We start from the raw sequence: 25847 nt of genomic DNA, 5'->3' as shown, positions 1-25847 counted from the left end.
ATAACAATATTTATACAAATTTAATTTTTTAATTATTTTTACTAAAGCTTTCTGTTCGTAAGCCATTCTGTAATTATAACACTCAAGCATGGTCTTCATTTCACCGATCAGATATGATAAATTTGAGCGGTGAAAATCATCGTTAAGTGCTAGACTTAAAAGAAAGTTTGAGCAGGAGAGGGCAGTCACCCCCGAATTTCCCGAAGGACAAAGTCATACGAATCTACAATAATACTAATTTTAAGTCTTGGCTCCATTTCCTTCATTACTTCAAATATAAATATTTCTTGTAATTTTAGTACAGACATGTACTAAAAGTTTACTCAGTCTATAATGGATTTATTTTTGACAATCTCAATTCTCAAAAATGTATCGAACTTCCGTTTTTTAAAATTCATTGCTGAATTCATTGGTAAGCGTAGTTTTAGTACATGAATTGTGTACAATTATGTGCATTTTTGACGACTTCCCAACAGTGCAAGCCCCATTAAATCATCTGACTTTCTGATAGTGTTGTAAAATGACGCAGTTGTGAGATTAAAGAGTAAAGCCATAGAATAAAAGTCGGTCACAGCCTTTTCTTCCTCTGCCCGGAACATTATCCAAATATAGACTAAGTATTTTGCCCTAGAGACCGGAAGAAGTTTGTATAGTATGAATGGTAACACTTTGAATAATGTTTGAAAGGTGTCACGTGGAAAATGTGACATATGTAGAAGGTATATGATTATGGCCTCATTTTTTTTTTCAGCTCCATCCCCATACCAAGCAATTTTTCCAGCTTTTCTTGCAAACTCTGCATCATGCGATATATATACATCGCAGGAAAACACTCAAAAGAATTCAAGAGGAAGTTGAAAAATTTTCCTTTGTATTCTGCACATGGATGAAAAACGCACTCGAAGGGATGAGTTTGATTTTTTTTTCTCTTTCGTATCCAAATGATGCAAGAACTCAGACCTATGTTGCACAATATGCATTTACAGAAAATCTGAGTTTTTTTTTTTAGATTTTGAGGCTTCTTCCAAACACACTTTTCTTTTAATGGTTTCTCTCCCATCCAAGTATTTTTACCATGGATATTTTTCAAACATTTCTACATAACACATCGCCACTCCTGCTTGAGTGAATTTTTCCAGAGGACTGAGGAAAAATATCAAAAGTCACATGCAGACTTTAGGGGAAATGCAAAAGAAAATCATGAGCATTTCAACGGAATTCCTGTCGTTGAAAATTTGTGCGAAATTTATGACAGAAATGGGGAATGTTAATGGGGCAAAAAAAAAATGTTTCCTGGGCATGAAAGGAAGTTCAGGACAATCTTCAGACAAATATTTCACAATAGTCCAGACACATTGTCATTATTAAAGGAAAAAAAATTCAAACTGACTTGAAATGAAATGAAATGTGGGTTATTTTTGACTTAGAAATGACTGAGAGAATGCAGTTGAAATTGTATTTGATAATTCAGCTAACTCTAAATAAATTCTTATTAATCGATTTTCCAAACTCATACATTTTCCATCTTTCCATCAACTGATCCCATATCTATAAATACCCTTCCAGATGTATTCTTAGGTACAATGACCATCACCGAGAGCATCGAAGCGCATTATGAAAATTATGATTTTTTTTTTATAACTCGCGCGCAGTCTGATTAAATTTACACAGAAATCTATTTTTAACCACAATGAAAATATTATTCTATCCATAAACTCCAAAATATACACAACAATTCATCTCACTTGTGCTCCTCTTCAACCACAATCTACTCATATGCGCACTCCTCCCAGATATTTACAACGCAAGAAGGGAAAAGAAAAACCTCCTTGGAGTTTAGTTTGGGTAAGTCATTCTATCCCTGTGGCAAAACCAAACACCACCCCCTCAACAACAATAATACAGGGAGCAAATGTGTAAGATGCATTTGAGAAGATTTGTGTGTACTCTCTGGAACTCTCCTAACCAAGTAGGGATTCCCGGTGGGACGAGCAGAAAAGTCAGCTGAATCTCTCAAGTTGAGAGAGAGACAAGGATCCAGCAACTGATTCTTTATATCCACAAAGCATACACAAAGGCTGAATTCCACTTGACTTTTCAAGAATATTGCCACACATACAGCATTCCAACCAAGGGTACTCATCCTCTCTCTAGTGAGACAGAGAGAGCATAAAATTTATGTAAGACTATATAAATAAAATTGAAAATGTGCCGCTTATACTTAAGGATCACGGAAGGAGGATGAAATAAATTTTATGTTGTCCTCATAATACACAAACACACTGTGTATACAATTAAAATCCTGGGGCTTGAAGGAGGCAACTTGTGGTGGAAAATCAATGTTTTACTCTTCTAACCTCTTGAAAAAACAGATTAATATAGCTGCAAATTTTGAATCTTGCTATCATATATCAGAGATTAAAGTTGATGTATTCGATATAAGGTAAAGTGCCCTTAAGTCGACCGGTAGAGTTATTTATTTAATTTATTTATATTTGCACTAATATTTGGCGTATGATCTAACATTAATAGGGCTATTATTTCATAAATAAATACGAATCAGTGACAATTTTAAAGAAATTCACCATCAAACATTCAAATATTGACCATCGGTCGAGTCGAGGAACCGGTCGACTCGAGGGCACTTTACCTTATTCAGTAAGGTAACTGTACCAAATTTCGCCATATTTAGTTGCATGAAATTTATATTTTTAATACATATTGATTTTTTTTTGTTACTTATTTTTAATTAGTGCTAATTAGAACCACGTAGATAGTTTATCGTCTTTATTTTCTCTAAAATCATTATTAATACATTTCAAAATGAATAAAAACATAGACATTAGCTTTGGGTAATATTTCGGCCAGCTTGATTATCATTACCTTGCCCTTCCGGAATACTTCTAAATTTTTTTACGCGTCATCTCGTTCGCTAAAGTCACAGTTTTTGCATTGTATTTGTATAATTTCTAATGTATGCAAAAACTAAAAAATCATGGAAATTTGAGGTATAAAAGAAATGGCCGAAATTGCAAGCTGGCCAAAATTTGATACAGTTACTCTATTTATTAGAAAAGCGCTACTGACGGAGGAGTTTATGAATTTTGGTGAAGAGCTTCACAATATTAAACTCCTTTTAATAAACTTATCTTTCCCGAGATAATTGTTTTTCGGAAATAGTTTACTTTTTTTTGTCAAATCAAAAGTATGACAGAAATCTCTATCTCGAATTAATTTTATCATCCTCGGATATATAATATTATCATTAGTAGAGAAATATGGAGTAGGGGAAGTGCTTATAATTTTGGACAGTCTGCATATAAGCATCGATATCCTAAGTTTGAAGTGCCATATTTTCAATACTAATTGACTTTTCTTGTTACTCTCTTTTCAGAAGGATTGTTTAGAAACTTGGCAAGCTATTTATCATCTCATTTTTACTAAAATTAGTTTTAATACGTTTAAAAATGAATTGATATGTAGAGGTGAATTTGACTCTTATTTTGGACAACTTGGTTATTAATTTTTACAACTTGTCTGTAAATTTGGACAGATAATCCGCCTCAACAGGATGCCCATTGTTCTTCATTTTATGAACCAATCTTACCAAGTCCTCTTCCTGGTCATGTAAGGGAAACGTGGAATGTCACAAGAAGCCCAGAAACTTTCCATATCATTCATTAAAGTGAGTTGACTTCGGTACTCCAAGTACGTGCGGATTCGCTCATTCCCTGCCCTTTCCGGGAGCCTTTCAAGGCATTTCTCACTGCATCTCTTTCGTAGAGATGATGCTCCTTTATTTCTCCAGGCATTTGTCCAACCTAGTCATCACAAAAGCTAAAACTTCACGAAATTTCGTGAGAAAAACACCTGTCCAAAATAAGAATCATCACCTCACTGGTGAATGTCTTAAAAAATTTCCCATTTTTCACACGAAAAATATAATTCACAAGGCAAATCTCACTTCAGGTCAAATGTACAAATCATCAGTAACGTGAATCAACACAATATTCAATGAATATTCAATAATATCACTCAAAAACAGCGAACAAACTTTGTTAGTACTTCACCAAAACTAAATAAGACTGAAGTAAGCCACGAAGTTCTGTCATATATCTCGTAAGCAATTGCTCACACTGAATTTTCAACAAAGCAATTTCAACTCAAATCATATTCAAATTTTAACGTATTTAGTGTTAAAATATTCCAAAAAGAACAAATATTTAGATAGAATTCATTATTCATCAAATATTGGAATAAAAATCCATCATTTTAATCAATTTATTTTTAGTGTCCAATGTTATCCTCAAAGTGTCCAAAATAAGAAACTGGACAAAATTAGAAGCATTTCCCCTAGTATCAGACTTTCGTGACATCAGAAAATTCTATTCTTTAACCATGTGTCACATTTGCACATTAAAATTTTAATATGATTCACATTAAATGTCGCTAATGAGCTTCTAAATGTGTGACTTGTCTCTTGGAATAACTTAATATTTAGAATTTGTTCTATTTAGTATATGTCTGTATTAATAACAATTTATTCTATTTAACGTGTAAGTGTGATAACACTGTTAGTACAATAAATCAGTATCTTGAAATCGTGCTTTATTATTATCAGAGAATCAAATTCCCAGCGAATCGAACAGAACAAGAGACGCTTTATAAAAAGCTCTTTAAAATCGTTTTTGAAAATATCTGAAAAAAGGAGGAATTTGCCAAACTATCCATCCCTTATAGATTTACAGATAGTCAATAAGTGTGCCCAAAAAACAAAGCCTTAAACCGGCTTCAGATCAGAGGTTTAGTCCAATTCCCGAGGGTCTCAAAACCTTCAACAGCAACCAATTTTATTGATTTGTCAGAATTTAATAGATCATTTAACCCTTTAAGGACGAGAGGGTCAAAAATTGAGAGTCAGAATAATCACATTTTCTGACTTTTTAGAGCAAAATATGACTTTAGAAGGCCGTAGGAAAAATTTCATTTTTAGGTCACCGGTGACCCAATAGTTCTTAAAGGGTTAACGTTAATAATTTAATCAGAAGTCAAAATGTTCCAGAAAATGTTGACCGATACGAAATTAGAGAATTTATGCCATATGGCTTTAGGTCTGAAGCCCGTATTACTTAGTTTGGGAACGCTAAAATCCAATACGAAACTGCCCAATTACTCTTATCAAGGGTTAAAAACGATCTAAAACTAAAACTAAAACTTTTAAGCTTTTCAAGATTACTGGTGACTAACTAAAGATTACTTGCGATCCTTATTAACATTAATAAATAATTCTGAGTGGAGATATAAAAAATTAAACCAGTCTTGACCAGAAAAATAAATAAATTAAAAATAATTAATTAACAAATCCAAAGTAGTGATAAATTTTGAGAATCAAAAACGTATTTAAAATTAGTTTCTTTCACTTAACGAATTTTTATTAATCCAGAATAATGCAATATTTAAATTACAGAAAAAATCTGCATAGTTTAAATGAATATTATGTTATGTAGTAAAGTATTTTTACGACGATAGTCGATAAAATTTGTATTCGACTGAAAATACAAAAATTATATTCGACTGAAAAAATTGAAACAGTTTTCCCAAAGGAATAAGACTAGGAGAGACCGGGGCAGAATTAGCTAGAAAATGAAATTTCCGTTTGCGAATAATTTGTGAAAAAAAGGATGGCAGAGCATCCTAGGCTTTGCGAAATGTTCGAACTCGTGTCTTAGATGCTATACCTCAATAGTACTTTCGCCAAGACTTTCGCAACATTTATCGTAATTGCAACAGTTTTCCAATATATACGGCTTAGAGATTCACTTCGTAACCGATTTAAACCAATTCATAAATCACTCAAAAGTTTGCCAAAAATAGCTTAGGAGTAATACAATTAATATTTCGATAAAAATTACTTATGGGTTATGAATCGGTTCAGAACCGATTGGACAAATTCAGACTTGTCAGAAATTCCAAGACCTTTCCAACGAGTTCAAACATGATTAAATCGGTTGATAAATGCGCTCTCTAGTGCTTTTTTAACCTTTGACATTGAAAAACCGTTATTACGAATTCTTCAACAACATTTTTGTATGAGGACAAAGGGACGAAATGTCAGCCTACACAGAAAAAAATATTTCGAAAAATTATTCATAGGTGTTTGTAATTTGCTGTAGAGGACTTACGTATTGCTCGTAAATCGTGTAATCCACTAAAAAGTTAGTAAATTTTGTATTTTTTCACAAACATTATTCGTAAAATGATCATTTGATGAGCATATTTTGTTCTTTTACAAACACTTGTTCGTAATGATCGTAAAGATCATAAACGCACAAACAATGCTCGTAAAATTTTGTTATTTGTTCGTAAAGTTTTGTCAGACAAACAAAAATGTATGAGCAATGATTGTAAGAGGACAAAAAATGCTCGTTAAGTTATGAACAATGTTTGTGAAAAAGTACAAACTTTTGTGTAGGTTATGCGATTTACGAACATTTCGTTATATGTTTCATTATTATTTTGAACTTTGATATTAATTTATCAGTTTGGGGTGCAATTCTGTAATGTTTCTAATTTTGACTACTCTGAAAAAAATATCTTGTTGAATGGATAAATAGATTTTGTTCAAATTTTGTTAAAAGGATGTTGTTCACCAGTTTGACAAAAGAAATTGTTACATTTTATGTGGAAAACACCCTTTTGACAAACTTTTAACAAAATCCAGTTAGCCGCCGATTTGACAAAAATTTCCATATTCTGTATAGAAGAACATCCTTTTAACAAACTTTTCTTGTTTATTTGACAAGCCATTTTTGTCAGAGTACTAATATAGTTGTTTGCTCAATGTTTTTTCTAAGGTAAACTATAGCATCGCACTGTGTAATTCCACCTTTAGCTAGTTCTACAAAAGAAAACGAAGAAAACAATTATTTCGACGCTGTGAAAACTTTTCTTAATTCTATTAACAACTTCTCCTTTCTTTCTAAAAAGCTCAATATCGTGAGACTTAAAAATAATCCAGTACAGTCACCTCAAATTCACGATATTTCACGCGGATTAACCTTCAATTAGGACAGCAATAAGTCCTTCACTCCAATTAAGCTGTCAATGTTGTTTAATCAGCTGCAAAATGACATATTATTGAAAATCAGTGAACGAAAAAAGCTCCCTGCGGTGTAATTCAGGCAATTTTCCACTCACAACGCCAATATTTGTCGTTGGAGATAAAAAAAAAATGACACATAAGAGGATTAAAAGACCAAATAGATTTTCACACCAATTTATACCATTTACAATCAATTGCTGATGCCATGTAATAAATTAAATGTAAACAGACTAAAAGCTTTGAGACTGTTGAAAATATTTCCCCGTGCAATTAATTGCGTTGGTGGTGATTTTTTTTTTTGAGTCATTTGTCTGGTTCGTTTTTTCGATGGATATATTCGTAAAAAACAAATAAATTGGAGGTATTTTTTTTACAACCAATTGTCCTATTTTACTCATCTTGTTTTTATATACATTACATATCCAAAACCCATGGTACAATCAATAAATTCCAACGTGAAAAAAATACAACACTGAGATTTCTCTGGTCGCGACCACAATTGAGGAATAAAAGAATATATTTAGACCAGAAAGAAAAAATATATAGAGCTTTGTGTTGAATATGAATTGAAATTAACCTCAATCGCAGAGGACAATTGTGAAGATGATTTCGTTGCATTTAAATTGATTAATTAAAAAGTTTCCAGATAGAATTTCTCCAGAATGAATTTTAAAACTGAAATTCGAGGGTAGTAGACTTTTTTAGACAATTCAAAAAGGGACTTATCAAAAACAAAAGCACTAAAAGTAATCTAGAATGAAAAAAAAAACAACCTTTCAAAAATTACAAAACTATTGTTTTGAACACCAACAAAAAAAAACACCCTTAGAATGGTGTTATATGATACAAATGCCAACACCAAGAGCTTTTTGTAAACCACCATCTCCAAGTGGATGAGATGTGTGAAGTGTAGTGCACACCATCGAATATTTCATTGCTTCGTTTCGAGCCAGAAACTCTTTGCTATTTTTTTTTGTTACTCCCGGCAGAATTGCCCAAATATATAGGTGAAAAAGAGAGATTCTACATAATGTTTCACCTCATGGCTGAATCAATTCAGCTCCTATGAAGAATCTATAGGTTCCAGCGCCACACACAAAAAAATGCAAGAGAATTCTGTGTTATTGAAATATGTTCCGATTTTCTCTCTCTCCCTCTCCTTTATGAATTCTTCCTTCAATTCCAAATGGAAAAATCTATTGGCTCTATCAATCCGTCCGTTTTTGTCTATTTATATTCAAATTTTTTAACTTAAATTTATGGTGAACGAGATAAATTTTGCAACGAGACTTTTTTTCTGCTCCTCTTTCAGAATTGACTTTATTCATTCTTTTTCAATTGGCTTCTATTCTCCTTTTCAAAGCTCCGGGTGAATGGAACAAAAATAGACATTAGGTTTTGAGTTTTGATGAAATTTTTGAAAAGCTTTTAACGAGAGTATTTGAATCATCCGTGGAATGTGAGACTTTGGAGGTTATTTGGTATAAAGAGGTTAATTTTCAAAAACAAATAACGAAAAATAAGGAAGGCTTTCATGCTTCGCACATACTATAGCTTCGAACATTTCATAATTTCTCATATTCCTCTAATAAATCAGACCTAATAGCAATATATTTTAATAACCTCTTAAGTCACGTATTTCCTGAAAAAAATTGAGTCAAATTCATTAAAGGAATATAGGAAAAATATTAAATGAACTGCTCGAAGCCAGACCATGTGCGAAACCTTAAAGGCTAGCCTATTCTTAAAGCTATTTCACCTCCACACATTTTATTTTAATTTTTAAAAATTAATTACTGGTCCAGGATTATCAAGAATTCGGAGAGATTTTCAACAGATCAAATTTTAGTGAAATCTTTCGATAAATATTGTTTGGATCGACCGGTATCGTAAATAGTAGCGGTTCTATTGCAGCAGCATTATTTGCTGCAAAAGACGACGAAGACTTTGTAACGACCTTTGCTTGAAATCTAGATACGATAACGATCGACGCAACTGACGATAGGTCAACCAATGATGTTTGACCAAAACATGGAATTATTCGATGTAGGGGAGTGTGGGGTAGTTTCACTCATGTACTACTTTCGAAAATGAAGATTTTTAGTAAATCTCCGTCCGGATGTGGCAACACAATTAGTCGAGTTTTCAACCCACAATCAAAAATTCAACTCTTCTCCAGGGCATGAATTCTGACAGATGTGAGAGTTTTTCACGTGAGAAACTCACGGCTTTTAGATCGTCCTTTGTATAGTTTCATTAGGTTTTCATGTGAAATGTCATGTAAAACACTTACAGTACTTTAAAGTTAAAGTTTTACGAAAGCTTCACAAAGCACTAACTAAAGATGATTTCAGAGCCGTGAATTCCTCACGTGAATAACTTACGCATCTCAGAATTCATACCCAGACCGTTCAATACGTTCCGTATCTTCCTCAATGGTCGAGTATCAACACACAAACTTCAATCATTCAACTGAGAAAGACATGGAGCATGTCAAAAGCTCTGGAGAAGAATTGAATTTTTGATTTTTGCTTGAAAACTCCACCAATTGTATTGCTACAACCGGATAGGGATTCTCTCCGAATAACCCCTATGTTACATCAACGGCAATTGCTTTCCATAAAGATTTTTAGGACGAAAAATAATTATTTAGGAACTATCTCTGCATATTTTATATAATTAAGAGAAACTAACGGAGCATAGCAAGTTTGAATATTGTTCATATTCGTTTAGCAAATGAGTCCGGAAAAAAAATCAGCTGTCCTATGTAAATTAAGGTGAAACGATTGCCCTAGAAGCCCTAGAGGATCAGTAGATTGAGTTTTGGAACTTTAGTACAGAGATCCCTGATTCCAACGGCGTGTCGCTCTAACTGCGGTCAGTGCTTGGAAAAAAATTGTTCTACTTAATCCAGGATCCTACTGACCTAATCACGACGAAACTTAATAAAAGGAGCACGAAAAAGACAGCCCTATTAAAAACTGTCGTGGGCAATAAATTTATGGACTGAGATGGACAAATGAAAATGTGAGTAAACGATCTTCATTTTGCAAAAGACTTTCATGCATTTATAAGACCTTAAACCTTTAAAGACGAATGTGACACCAGTCCAGTATCCCAAAAATGATTTTTTTCTGACTGAGAATACAAAATAACTTTCTATAATCAAAAAAATTGTTTTTGTTTTTTGGACACCGGTGAATCACTCATCCTTAAAGGGTTAAATACCTATAAATTATAAATGGACTTTTCCATAGTTTTTCCATAGAGGTATAAATCGACGCTAAGACAGCGATAGTCACATGCAGTTTAAGATCCAAGAGATAGGATAATATCGTAAAATATTTGGCACAAACTGGTACGCATATGATGCTAATAAATATTAGAACTATACCGCTGAAGATACTCATTTGTCGAGAAATCAAATCTTTCATGGAAAACGTAAGTTTTTCCAGAGTTTTCGGCTCAGGCTCCGAGCCTTGATCAATGATCAAGTCAAAGATTTTACCTTCGTGAGATTTATGAAAGATTTATCAGGAATTAAATTTGACTATTGTAAGTTATTAATGGTAATGAAAAATAAATACAATACAATACAAATACAATTCACCATGAGACCTAAGCCTGGAAAATCCCGAAAACTTCGATAAAAGTTGACGAATCTGTCTTGAAAGCTTCCATTAACTTATGAACACATTTTTATGAAGGTTGAAAAAATAAATATTTCATAATTTAACAATTTTTAAAATAAGATAATAAATATTCAAATTGATTTAGTAGATTAATTTGTGGAGCTCAGAGGCAAAATGACACATATCCTATGGCTTAAGCATAGGATATGTGTCATTTTGCCTCTGAGCTCCACATTTATCTCTTAAATGGCAAATGAAATTAAATTTTGAGGATTTCTAAGTTCGTTCTTTATGGCTCTGGTATACCTTTTATATCGGGAAAATTTCATTCAGTCAAAATTCACATTAATTTCCTTCTTAAAAGCTTTGTATATGTCTATCCTACTTATTCGCACTCTTCTTCTTCTTCTTCTTCTTTTGACCATCACACTAAATTAAATTTAGTTCAATCGATTTTTGAGACCGATAGAGTGGGATAGACTTATGTAAATCTTTTCAGAAAGAGAGGTAGCCAAATTTTGATTTCATGAAATTATACCGAGCTAAGGTGTACCAGAGCCATTAGGACAATTTTCGCTCAATAAATTAAATATTTTTTACACTTCATCTAATTGAATTTAAGCAAAAATCATTGAAATTTTCAGAAAATTTCATAATACATACCCTAAAGCGTAAGATACCGAAACACATGAAGAGATTTTTAAAAGAGGATCATCCCTTTTCTCATGCCAATCACACACATATAAATATTTCACTGCAATTTCCCAATAAATATTCTTTTGCACCAGACTATAGTTTATCAATATACGAATAGAGCTTGTTTCTTCTAGCACCACAAAATATATCTCTATCACAAATTTTGGTGATTGTTTCTATAGACAATGGAAATATTCCCCAAATGCACATATTCCCGATAATTTCATTCTTGGAGGCTATGAATTTCAATTTCAATGTTGAGAGAAAATCCCATCAAACTGGCTTTTGAAAGATAATGCCGTAAAGTAGCTATATAGAGGTTGAGGAACTTATAATGCAAAACAGTTTCGAAATATTAGTATAGAAGATTTACTCAATGTGTTCTGTCAATTTTAAGATACATACCACAAGAGGGTTATTTGAGGGATGATGCATATATTGTTTACTCTATCCTATCGCATTATTATAAATTCGCAATGCAATTGTGCCTTTGAGGGAAATTCTCATACACCACGAAATTGCCATCAAACTTTAACCCTGGTCTCTCTCTCTCTCTCTCTCTCTCTCTTTCTCTTTCATTTATAGATCCGCAAACATATGCACTCCCACGGCAAAAAGCAGAACATCAAATGCAGACACACAAGATAAAATTTTGCACACGAATTAGGCGGAAACAGTGAAACAATGCGATAGGAAATGACTTAAGTGGTAGACAGACTCAACTTCAACTGGTCACTGTGGCGAAGGCCTGCAACCCCCATTTTGACTTTACCCTAGCACGAAAGCCACAGTTTTCTCACTCTTGCAATTTTCCCAAGCGTTTTTCCATTTTCCATCCAACCCCATCCCCCTGTTTCGTTTTTGGTCTTTTGGTACTGGAGCAACTGAAGAATACAAAAAAAGACTCAACATTCCACCTATCTTGAACCCACATTTCCAGAAAATGCCATTCCACAGTTGAACATGGTCAGTTAAAAAAAAAGTCCACCCACTCCGTTTTTGCTCTTCTCTATCTCCCTTTTTATACCACCATTTTCTTTCTCATCCTCTTCCCAACTCACTGTGAATATTAATTTAGCACAAAATATCCTATTCTTTGTTATCTCTGACATATGTACGTACGTTTGAACTAATTTTTACCCCTAAAATCCCGCCAATATAAAATGCAATAGCAATAATCATTTTTCTTTGAGCTTTCGCTAAAGCTTTCTCTCCCATTTTTCCACCACTCCATCTACGTGCCACAATTTCCGGAAGACCAAGTTAATTCAACATAATTTGGCAAATAGCCAATTTTATTCTTGTCATTTACCATCTCCTCGGGAAATTGTACAATTTTTATGGTTAGCAAATTGATTTAGAAAAGAATAAAAGTCATCAGGGGGGCCATAGATGAGCAAAATATTCTCAATTGAAATAAAACATAATAGAAAAGATATTTCAGCTCATTATTTTTTGAAGTAGGTTATTTTTTATGGTCCTTTCCTTTTCAAAATTTTGCAGTTATATAAGACAGTGTTACATAGTCTTAGGATAATCTTTTTTCTATAATTTGCAATGCGTATATCTAGTTCGATAATGTTTAACCCAGCCATGTATAAATCTAAAATTTGGCGATAAAGGATTAGGTGAATAATATTTTGAACTGATGCTTTATATGATTAAATTTGACGGAATCTAGGACTTGTCTGAGTCTATTTGAGGCTCTACTAACGAACCTGAATCTTTCATGTTTATAACCTACCCATAACCTCACATTAAATGACTTTAGATCGCACGTAAATGGGAGACCGGGACAGAATTATAGAGCGGTTCAACACAAAATCGTTGATTTTTTAACGTTTGTCGCACACTAACCAAATCTGAATCATCTTAATTAACGGTAAAAAGCATTGTTAATAATTATTTACCTTGAATTTAGCTTGGGTTAACGTTAAACAATGTTCAATAAAAAAAACGAAATGCAGAATTTTTGATTTTGAAAAACCACATAGGTAGTTTATTTATATAACATCTGAACCATGAGAATCAATGCTTTGATTACTATCAAATTTCGACATATATCAAGATAGGTAATTCTAGATACATTCAAGATTTTTCGATAGTGGCCCCATCTATGTGTCATCCTGCGAATTTATTGAATGATCTTTTATTGAAAAAACAATTATTTATTCTAAATAAACACCACCCTTCGTATTTATAAAATTATTTATCAGCCTGATACAAACATTATCTTTTCTTTTACAAATTATATGGGATGAAAAATTTCATTTGTTGGATAATCTGCCCTGGTATCCCCTATCGTTCTTTGGAAATCACAAGAGAACATCTCGGACTCATTACAGTTTTGAGATCTTGATGTAGGTTAAATCAAGCATGTATGGACAATAAGGGTCGGATCACCGCCCCAAAATAAAATAATTTTTTGAAAAATATTCGTCGATATACCGAACTTTTGCAACATGTGCTCCATTATAGCTTCGACACATCTCTTAGATCAGGAAAATTTCATAAAGTCAAAATTCACATCCTTTACTTTCTCAAAAGTTTTGCATTTGTCTATCTTACGATTTTGCACTCCTCTTCTTTTTTGAAAATCATGCCAAATTATTCAGTTCAATTAAATTTTGTGTCCGAAAGAGAGGGATAGACTTGTGAAAATCTTTTGAACCATTTTGCAACTTCAAACAAAAACGCTTTGCAACTAAAAACAATTAGTTTAAAATATTAAAAACTTAAAAATTCAAAAATTAAAAACTTAATAAAAGGCAAAGAATAATTTTCAAAAAATCAGTTTTTTTTTTGAGTAGCGATCCAACTCGAAAAGGATCTAAAAGGATCTTCAAAAATCAAGTTCTCAAATATAAAAATTTTGAGAAAAATATACCAGAAAATATAGTTTAAATATTTAAATTTTTATGCTTAAAAGCTTGAATTAAATATATCTTTTATTATGGTGTGAAAATGTAAAGATCATTTCCTGTTTTTTGTTTTATGTTTGATACCCATGTAACCACTTACGTTGATCCCCTGCTATTTCCAAAGAGCAATGCAGTTAAACACTAAACTCTTCTTGAACAAACTGATCCCAAGGCATCTGCTGTTAGCCTTTACTCACCTATCGTACGAAAAATAATATACAATTCTGTTTAAACCTTAAGTTTCAAGAATAAGCGCTAATTGATAAAGAACGATTGTTGAAAATTTCAATCCAATGAGAGCAGTATTACTAAAAGTGGATAATAAAATAAACAAAGAATTTTGCCCGAGATAATTTAACCTTATCTTGAAATATTTGTCTAACAACTCGTATAAGATAATTAAAATACTATAGGGGAATGTTGGCAAGGTTCGCACAGAGTAAACCTTCAAACAACGCAAATTTTCTCTTTGTTTGCAAAGAACTAATTTGTCATTTCTTAACCATAAGATAGTTAATTATTAAGCTCGTGAAACGAGATGAGAAATAGTAAGTCAGCTCTTTGCAAACGAAGAGAAAATTCGCATCGTTTGAAGGTTCACTCTGTGCGAATCATGCCTACATTCCCCTAAAAAGGGAAATTCTAAAAGTTGAATTGTGAAGTGGAGAATACTTAAAGGTTTAAGTAAAATTTAGTATGAAAATTATGGATTTACGTTTCTTAAAGGCTATTGCAATGTACTACAATCTTGTCTTCAAATTTTCTGTACTCGAAGTATTAAAAGGTCCTGTCGACTAACTTTAATATTAAAGAAAACTTATCGAATGCAAAACTTGAAAAATTAAAGATTAATTATTGTACAATGTCACCACAAATATAATAATTTCTTTATTCTCAATTTTACATAATCCTTCTATTTACTATATTTGTGGTTTTTTTGTAAAAAAAAAATAACCTAGTTGAGGAAGACTTAAAGGCTTCGCACCCTTCGCACATAATCTGGATTCGAACACTTCATATTTTTCCTATATTCTTTTAATGAAACTGACTTATTTTTTCTGGAAATGTGTGACTTAAGACTGGCTATTAAAATATATTGTTATTAGGTCAGATTCATTAAAGAAATATGAGGCAAATATGAATTGTTCGAAGGCAGAGTGTGTACGAGGCCTGAAAGCTTTCTGTTATATTGAAGTGTTAGCTCTTCATAAACATTTTAATATTCAATTTCTTGATCCCCCTCATTCCAATTTATACTCCTTGTTCATTTTTACGATCCGATTTTAGTACCGCAGATTAAATGGTGGCAAAAGTTTAATGATCGTATATTGGGCGAAGAAATGAAGTTCCAATAATGTTTATTTTGTTTTTTTAGCCTAGAGGCTAAACTGTAGAAAATATAGACTTTGGGTTTTCCTCGGTTTCTTATCCACAAATTGAAATAATATTATATTTTTGTGTTCAACCTCGAGGGCCTGTAGAAAAGAAAAATATACTGAAGGACAAGTTATATTAGAGAAATATAACTCCGGAAAATAGAATAAGAGTCGTGAAATGCGCAATATTGCAAGTTGACAGGAAAATATTTGGTAGAGGGACAGCACAGAATGAATATCTTGATGCCTATGAAACATTGGTAATCTGGAAAAGCCCTGATAATAAACAATATAGAGATGAACTTTATGTGGTTGTCGGTATGTGGCTTCTATTCACCCCAAAACTCCTTCTCTCCCTTTTTAGGCATCATTCCATCATTCTCTTCACCCTCTGACCCTTTCCTAGCATAAATGTTGTCCCTATGATTTTGGCCTAAGCCCCAAAGTACAGGACAATCAGTGTCCTGAGAGAGAGTCTGTAATGCTGAATATTCTCCCTTGCCTCCATCAGAGTGTCTACCCAGAGAAGATGGAAAACCTCAAAATGCGTGAATTAAGTACCCAGAGACTTTGGATAGAGATTGCTTCTCTCTTGGCTTCACCCGAAAACTTGTCTCAGAAAATATGGTGGCCATCAATTCCCCACTAGATAGAAGTCTATCTGTCACTGTAATCCCCATTCTCGGATGGAGATGAATTCCCTCAACATCTTCCCACTGGTGAGAGTCACTTTTTATCCCACATCTTTCAACTACTTGCCTAACACAATGAGCTTTTCCAACCAAGTCTATCATGTCGTACCAGTTTAAAACTTTCTCTCCTTTGCTATGTTCATACACGGTAGATTCCTTTACCAAAAAGTTAAGACTTTGTGCTCTGTCAGGGTCAAAAACTAAATTCCTCGTGAGAAATACTCTCTTGTATAAACTTTCCCGGAATGACAACCATCAAGAACATTTTGGGAAATCATGAAAGATAGAGCAAAAAGAAATAAATGGTGACGATGATCAAATCAACAGAAAATACCATCTCACACTCACAGATAAACAATCAAAATCAACAATCACATTGAATTGAATTACACACTTCTTGATGATGAAATTACATAAAATATACAACAAATCGGAAGTGTAAACAATTTCCTCTCTTCCTCCGCGAATGAAATAGGCTCTCGTCGCAAAATTCACTCACTCTTCCCCAATGTTTTTCCTCTTTCCCCATCGATACTCTTTCGTTTTTTTTTACTTCTGCGGATGGCTTGAAAAGCAGAACAGACAAAAAAAGACTGCCAAAAAACCATAGGGAATGGGGAATACAAAAAGTGAAAGAAAACAGAGGCTGTGGAAAACCAAGGTGATTAAAGGAGATACCCAAATATGCCCAAGTAATAAAAAAGGACACCCTAAACTTAAATCAGGGTTTTAAAGAACAAAAAAGTCTATAAAATTCTCATAAATTGCAGAAAGGATTAGCAAAAAAATATTACAAAAAAACAATAACCATCTTAGTGGTTTAGCCAAGACACACACCAATATGAAGCTAATTTTAGACATTTTACAGAGTTTGAAGACTTTTTCTTGGATTTTATTTGAAGATCTTGACAAAACACAATCGAAATGGTGAACCACAAAAGATCATGCTTTCATGAAGTTAAATATAATTTGAAAATTTCGAAATGTCATAAACTTTTTAATTTATCCAAGACGCCAACCGTTTAACCCTTTAAGGACGAGAGGAATACCAATTTCCCAAAAGAAAACAAAAACATTTTTTTCTGACTATAGAAAGTTATTTCGTACTCTAAATAGTCCGAAATATTAGTTTTATTTTTGGGAAATTGGCATCCCATTTGTTTTTAAAGGATCAAGAGCCTTAACCCTTAACGACGAGACACGTTTTACGGACTGAAACAACAATAAAAATTAAACTAAGAAACATAATCAATGATAAGTCTTACATCATACATCTAACCTTGGGAAGTCCAACAGAGTCTGATTCGGTGTATTTTGTGCTTCTATGAACGATAGGGACAAAAATAGCCCAAAAATTTAAGTAATTTTTATGACAATACCAATGAATAATATTTTTCGCTCTAATGAAAAATATAATGTTTGAGTATTGTAGTTTCTTGTTCCAAAACGGTTCTGATTAAAAAAAATTTGGAAGTATAAAAAATAAATAAAATCAACTATGAATTTGAGAATTTAAAAATGCACCATTTTTGAGTTTAAATATTTACTGCATAGGAAATAGCTAGAGACTTGCAAAAAATATTCTAGATTCCTTCGACCTTCTACTTTGTAATTACGTGCAAACATAAGAAAAAAAATAGCTTTAAGTAGTCCGGAAAAATTATTTTCTTTATGGGATACCGGTGTTCCAATCGTCCTTAAAGGGTTAAAGGATTAAGAGCTTTAAACATAACATTACGTACTGTCTAACATTATTTTATGTGTTTTTTTTTTCTTCGATTATAAAGTAATAAATTCAACACTTCTTGATATTCACGACAAACAAGACAAAAATAAATAGATGTATATCGCAAATATACCTTGGCAAAAGACGACAAAGCAAAAAGCTCGAAAAATCACAAATTGTCTGACGCTTTTATTGATTGTCGTCGATTTTGCTAGTCTTTCAGCACCCTCACATGTGAAAATCTATGGATAATTTTGTTTTCGACTGGGAAGGAGGTGAAGAAAATTGATGAAGAAGTGGTGAACGAGACACAAAAAGCTCACTAAAAGAATGAAGACGGTATCTCCAAAAACTTTTCTTTTTCTCTCCCTATATATATCCAATCCATGAAAAATGGCCCAATTTTGTCAGAAGCTGAAGACGAGGATAAAAATAATGAAAAACCTGTTGACTCAATGATATTCGTGTCGAGAAATTTCCTCATTCCAAATTGCATTTCTTTTTCTTTTCTCTCCCCCATTGAAGTTTCTTTTTTCTTTTTGTTCTTTGGAGCACAAAATGCGAAGAGTGTACAAATCAGAAACACACGATACTGCTATAAATTGTACGTTTGTATGTCGGACCTTGTATTTGATGTGGAAAACAGAACTAAGAATTCAAGCGCCACAAATCAGATAGAAATCCAAGTCGGATTTCACCCAATTTAACATAATTAACTACAATACATATCCGTATGGTTTCCCACCCAAATTCTTATAAGGATTGCTTTTAATTGTTTAATCTCTCATTTCAATCAAAATTTAAATTGGAGCACCAAGTTCAATGATTTTTTTTTGGGTAAAGTTAAAACCAGTGACAATACTGAGCACTTCATGAAAATTTTAAATGATTTCAGTTAAAAATAAAATGAGAGAGAAATTTATGTTATCTATCGATTTTTGGGTTATTCAACTTAACACCCTCCATGGGGTTAGCGGTAATAAAATTTTACCAATCTATTTCTCATTTGTAGGAGAAAAAGTTTGAAATATAAAGCTTTAGATAGGGAACCTCCCCACAATTAATTTTCTAACCTAATCCTGGTTTTCTCCAGAAATATTCCCTGGATTATTTTGAAAACTACCCCTACTTGAAATGATGTTTTATCAAAATATTCCTAAAATCTTTCAAAAATGCATATTATTTTATCGATTTGGACACGATAAACTTTATATGGAGTAACTGATTTCTGGGAACTCAAGTCAATCTGGCCAGGGAACTCACGGGGATCCCGGAAAACACACGGGGAATCCATTATATTTTTTCAAGGTACTCGGGTAACTGATATATTTTTCTGTGAGCCCGGGGTACCCATACATTTTTTTTTAGTAAACTTTCAGGGAACCCGGGGACCTCAGATTTTTTTGTCTGGGAACCCGGGGACCTCATATATTTATTCAAGGAACCTGGGGACTTCAGATTTTTTCAAGGAACCCGGGAAACCCGTATATTTTGTCAGGGAACTCGGGTTACTCATATATTTCTTCAGGGAACCCAAGGAACTTATGTACATATTTTTTCAGGGAACCCGGGAACCTTATAGATTTTTTAGGGAACCCGGGAACTTCATATTTTTTTCAGGGAACCCGGAGACCTTATAGATTTTTTCAGGGAACCCGGGGACCTCATAGATTTTTTCAGGGAACCCGGGGACTTCATAGATTTTTTCAGGGAACCCTGGGACCTTATAGATTTTTGCAGGGAAGCGGAGATCTTATAGATTATTTCAGGGAACCTGGGGACCTCAGATTTTTGCAGGGAACCCGGGGACTTCATAGATTTTTTTCAGAGAGCCTGGGGAACTAATATTTTTTCAGGGTACCCGGGAAACCCGTATATTTTGTCAAAGAACCTGGGTAACTCAAATATTTCTTCAAGGAAACCAATAAGCCCATATATTTTTTCAGAGAAACCTAGGGACCTTGTAGATTTTTTCAAGGAACCTTGGGACTTCAAATATTTATTCAGAGAACCCGGTGACTTCATAGATTTTTTCAGGCAACCCGGTAAGGCCGTATATTTTGTCAGAAAACCTGGGTAACTCATATATTAATTTCAGGGGACGCGGGAAATCCGTACGTGTTTTCGGGGAACCTGGGGGACCTCATATATATTTTTTACGGAACCCAAAGAACCCATATATTTTTTCAGGGAACTCATGGGGAACCCAGGGAACCTATATATATTTTGTTCTGGGAACCGGGAAGTCGAACCAGGGTGTATTAATAAATAATAATATTTCATTTATTAATATTTAAGGCAGGGTTTGTGATTAATTCTGGCTTAGTTTCCGGAATAGTTTCAGATGGTTTGGTATCAGAGATTTTATATGGGTTCTCAAGTGAGTTCTGAAAAGTTCCCAGAATTCATAATCTGTTCCCAAATGGTTCCGATAGGTTCTCGAGGGTTACCTATTAGTATTGGTCCATGTTTTCTCTTCCCGTGGATTGTTAAGTTCAAACTTTATTCATTTGGTTCTTAAGACTTTTCTGTAGGTTTTTCGGATTCCCACTCCGGACTAACTCATGTTCATTACAATGATAAACCCCTTTGGTTTAAATCTTTCATAAACAAGTACATATTCGAAAAATGGCATATATGTAGTGCATAGTCATCAAAGTTAAACCCCCTTAAAAACATCGAAGCTTTGAAAAACCCAAACAATACCTGACTGAATTTTTCCTGAGTGTCCAGAATGTCAATGAAGAGCTTCATACGATCATCCATGACCTGAAAGCCATTTCTGGGCATCATCAGTAAATTCTGGACGGCTTCCCGAATGGATCCAGGTGTAGTGCTACAGGAACTAGTATCATCTGGTGAACTATAAGGATTATTGGATTGCTGTATCTGCTGTTGAGATGCAGCTGCCCTTCGGATTTGCTCAGAAGTTTGTTTTAGTGCCTCAGAATACTTCTTGAGATAATCCACAGCATCCATTCCAGCAAAATTATCAGTCATTTGTTGAAAATTATCTAGTATCTGATTAAAATCCACAGTAACATTAGCTTTCTGTGTTCTCATTTGTTGTACCTCTTGGGGTTTCTTCTGATCGACAAATGTCTCCAAATCCTGATTCATTATACGCAAATTATCAGATATCTGACTAAAACTCTGTGTAGTAATGGGACTATGGTGGTATTCGGCAAAATCCGTTGATTTAGAACGGAAACGATTGGGATTGTCAGACATGGATTGATGGTGCTGGTGCTCCTTGGTGTATTTGTGATAACCCCCACCACCACCACTGGCACTATTTTCAGGAACTTGATTTGACCGGATGGCATCGAGAAATTGGCGCAGCTGATCAGATGGTGTCTGTGGTTCAGCATAGTTTACACCAGAGGCCTCCTCCCTTGGCTCCTCCTTTATATTGCTCCGTATATTGTCTAGAAACATTCGAAGTTGCAGTGATGGTGTACTTGGTTCTTCTTGCTGACAACCCATGCCAGCTGTATTCACCACATTCTCACCACAATTGCCCCCATTTAGCATTAATTTGGAATCACTCTTGGAAATTGGCAAAGTCCCTTGATGCTGCTGCTTCACCATTTGTTGTCTCTTCATTTCAGACAATATCTTGGCCTGTTCTGAATATTTTCTCACACTCTCTGTAATATTCTTGAGTTGTTCCGAATACAATCTCAGTTGATTTTCGAAGAATGTTTGATCGGGTACTGTACCATAGGCATAGGATAGGGGTCTATCTACCTTCCTTCTAGCCCCTGTCATATCACCTGTATCTAGACCATGACCCCCAAATCCATACTGACCCATACTCTGACGTTGAAGAGTGGCCTGTCCATGAAACGTTGCTGACTGTCTCATTCCAGTGGCAGGGGCTTGAGACTGCAACAGACCAGATTGGGAGAGCCGTCTATTTGCTACAGGAGGTGGGGTAAGTTTACTGAAGGTCCCTGACTTTTCGAACCCATTGCATCTATCGAGGCTTCGGGGTCTTACTGGTGGAGGAGGGGTATTTGGTTGCCCAGTTGCCTGAACAATGTTTCCTTGTAAATTTTGAACAGGTCTAGGTGTACTTTGGGATCTTCTCTGGACGTACGGACCTGATGTCACAACTGGGGCTCCATTTGTCTGTTGGGCGGCAATTGGGGACGGTGGAGTGTAAAAGTTGAATTCCTGCTTGCCCACAGACCTAATTCCCGTGGCCAGGGACGGATGGTAGTGCAGGGGTTGCCTTGGTTGTGGCTTTGCCTGCCCCAGAGGTCTCTGAGCATAAATCGATGAACTAAATTCGTTGTTGCGTGGCTGATTTAGCGGTGATGACACAGCAATACTGTGTGGTCTCTTAGGTCGTACCTGGGCATAAATATCCTCCATGGCCATTGGATTTCTTATCACATTGTTCTTTGTCTCACTTCCAACCTGACCCTGATGACCCAATGCGAAGTTAGTTGCAAATGGATTATTGAGATGTAAACTGATGTTTTTCTCATCAATTCTCAACTCATTGCCACCATTGAGGGCTATTCGGCGATTCATGGTGTCCTGCTGCTGTTGGTCTCCTGGTCTGGGTGGTGCCTTTGGCGGGACACCCAATCGATATCCATTGAGTAGAGTGACACTGGATGGATTTGCTGATTTATTCTTCTGATATGGTGTCGTTTGTTCAGGTCCAGTGGCAACTTCTGGTGCCGACGGTTCTCCCGCATCAGCCTCAGTACCTCCACCACCTCCACCGCCACCACTACCTGATGCCATCCCAGCCGAATTGCAGTCAGTATTGCCATTTTGAAATTGTGTCGATGTCATTTTATGTTGTATCCAAGCACTATTTTTGCAACAAACACTCTCTTCAGCATAGGTCCAACAAACTATGTGCAAACTTTTATACCACCGGCCTTTTTCACTATTTCCACTGAATTTTTCACCACAGAATACCTCGGTTTTTTAATCAGGGACCAACCAACATTGCACAACATTCTGCAAATTTTTCACATTTCCCATGAGAAATTGTTGTTTTATTTATTTTTTTTTTACTCTTGTAATTCTCGACCTCTTTCACCACTCGCACATTTTATTTGTTTTTCCTCTCAATCGCACCGAGATGGTCATTAATTTAGGAGTTTTGTCGAGTTTTTTTGTTATCCCTTTTTTTTAGTTTATTTTTGTTGTCCAACTCCCACGAGATTTTTTTTATTGGCCCATCTTTAGCCAAAAAATTGAGTGTATTTAAATGTTGGTCAAAAATTGCAATGTACACAATAGTATTAAATTTCTTGCTGCTTTAGCACAATTTCTCCCCCAAATTTTCCTCATTGTACAGTTCCGCAGCCCAGTTACACCAAATAACAAAAAAAATAAGAAAAAACCAGCACAGCCCAAAAAAATGTTTATATAGAAAAAAAAGCCGCGACTTATAAGAAAAAAAAAGGATCACAGTTGTAAACACTGTATGATTGGGATTAAAATTAGCTTTGCTGACCAAGCCAGAAGCCAAAAAAAAAATTCACTATAAACTACACCAACGAAAAAAAAGTTCTTTAGCAATTTATAAACTCTCTTTTAATTGTTTAATACATCATCCGATTGTGTCGGAAGAGGGGCCTTTTATCTGTTTTTTTTTTCCTTCTTCTTGTTCTGTTTCAAATATTGCGGAAGATTTTTTCTTTGCCTCCGAGCTAATTGCATAAAACACACACAGATACCCAAATTGACATACACACACACTCATACAGTTTTACAATTGGGAAAACATGTGTGAAAATTCTTAACAAGAAAACACCACGGAGATGTTGCTGCAAGCGTTGCGACGTTCCAACTGCCGAGTTTCTGTTAAATTTGGATGTATGATCAAAAGGGGTCCAGCAGCAGCATCCAATCCAGATGTTGCGCGCCGCTCTTACCCCCAAAAACCAACTCTCATCTCTCTCACTGAACAGTAACTCCTCCAGCATCGCATAGGACCGAAGCATTGGATGAGATTACTCTCAAGAGATGCATTTTCCAATGTCACATCTCCGCATTGGAATTCACAGAATAAAGCACAACACATACCGGCTTTTTACTCTCTCAGTAAAATTCCCTCTCAATTTTCTCAGAGAATTCATTCATTCCAATTGTTATTCCTCTCACAAATTCTCTTCTCTCAATTTTCCCCAACTTCCCGTGTTTATTTTCCCAATTCGCCAGGGGAAATTCAGACTAGACGGAACAGAGTTTACCCACTGATGTTAAAATACAGTACATTTGAATATGTACAGAATTTATTACGTAAGAATTGTGTAAACTAAAATAAGCGACACAGATTTTTAATCAAGGAAATATAAATTCTAATATGCTGGACACACCTTCGACTACAATCCAGAGACGAATAAGCTGATTCATAGCCAAGTCACTTCCTGATGCACTACAAACAAACGAGGCTTAACATTTACTAACTCCGGAAGATTATAATTCGGTTCAACACTGAGGGAAATCCGAAAAAGTTAAAATAACATTCCGGAAATGTTAATTTTACCCTGCAGTATTGATCCAAAATCGGTGTAAATATTACCCTTTTGAGGTGTATTAGGTGTTAAAGGTATCCTTTTTCATGTTAATTTTACCCTTACTGAGGTGTAAAATTAACATTAAAAAATGTTGATATATTAGATGAGATCATATATTCTGTCAGTAGAAGAGGTAAAAAGTTTGGAGTGGTATATCTCAGCTCCTGATGAACATAATTGGATGAGTGAACTATTGTTGGAAAGCTTGGTTCATTAGCTTTCAGAATCTGGTATATGTAATTGGCTATGGGTAAATCATGGTCATCCAGAACCATTTATGTCGAAGAAGACACTTTTTGCAGCGTCATTTTTGACCATCTACTGCTGGGACCAGGAGTGACCCACAATTCTCGCACTTGGACTGTTCGTTAGAGGAACTCAAAGGGTATAATTTGTGGAAGAAACTTTTTTTTTGGACGTCTTACTTTTTTTTATTCATCGACTTTTGCAAGAATTTTAACATTTTATACACATAGAAAAAAATGACAGAAATCCTTCTATCTCATTTTCTGGACAAACTAATGAAGATATCGACTTGGAATGTTCTAAGTACTCCCCCATTAGTTGATCTAAGGAATCCAAATATCATATCAATTTCATCCCCACGTCTATCCTTCCCCTCCAGAAACCACTCTTTTAGGATTTCTGTAATTTTTTCCTTGCGTGTAAAATGTTAAAATTCTTGCAAAAGTCGATGAATAAAAAAAAGTAAGATGTCCAAAAAAAAAGTTTCTTCCACAAATTATACCCTTTGAGTTCCTCTAACGAACAGTCCTTGTGCGAGAATTGTGGGTCACTCCTGGTCCCAGCAGTAGATGGTCAAAAATGACGCTGCAAAAAGTGTCTTCTTCGACATAAATGGTTCTGGATGACCATGATTTACCCATAGCCAATTACATATACCAGATTCTGAAAGCTAATGAACCAAGTTTTCCAACAATAGTTCACTCATCCAATTATGTTCATCAGGAGCTGAGATATACCACTCCAAACTTTTTACCTCTTCTACTGACAGAATATATGATCTCATCTAAATTTTTCACACCTAAAAAATGTTAAATTTCTGAGGAAAAAATGTTAATCGCACCCTCTTTTTTTCTCAGCGAAGGAACTCAAGACTGTTGCTTAAGAAGCCAAGAGGAAGTGGCCGA

General features: G+C 34.5%; 1 protein-coding gene across 6 annotated transcripts in view; it reads right to left on the bottom strand.

Moving 5' to 3' along the window:
* Positions 1–25847, bottom strand: part of LOC129809717 (dystrophin, isoforms A/C/F/G/H) — a 462658-nt gene that overhangs the window by 281141 nt on the left and 155670 nt on the right. Inside the window, exon 1 of one of the 6 annotated variants that reach the window (XM_055859756.1) lies at positions 20852–23988. The exons of the other annotated variants lie outside the window; for them this stretch is intronic. Within the exon in view, the coding sequence (XP_055715731.1) occupies positions 20852–22957 (2106 nt within the window). The 5' untranslated portion in view covers positions 22958–23988. Of the gene's footprint in view, positions 1–20851; positions 23989–25847 lie in introns of those variants that run through there. 6 annotated transcript variants of the gene reach the window in all.

This window comes from Phlebotomus papatasi, chromosome 1, assembly GCF_024763615.1.
Source record: "Phlebotomus papatasi isolate M1 chromosome 1, Ppap_2.1, whole genome shotgun sequence".
NCBI classification, from domain to species: Eukaryota; Metazoa; Arthropoda; class Insecta; order Diptera; family Psychodidae; genus Phlebotomus; species Phlebotomus papatasi.
Note: the sequence above shows the minus strand (reverse complement) of the source record. Positions and strands in the feature narration are given on the sequence as shown.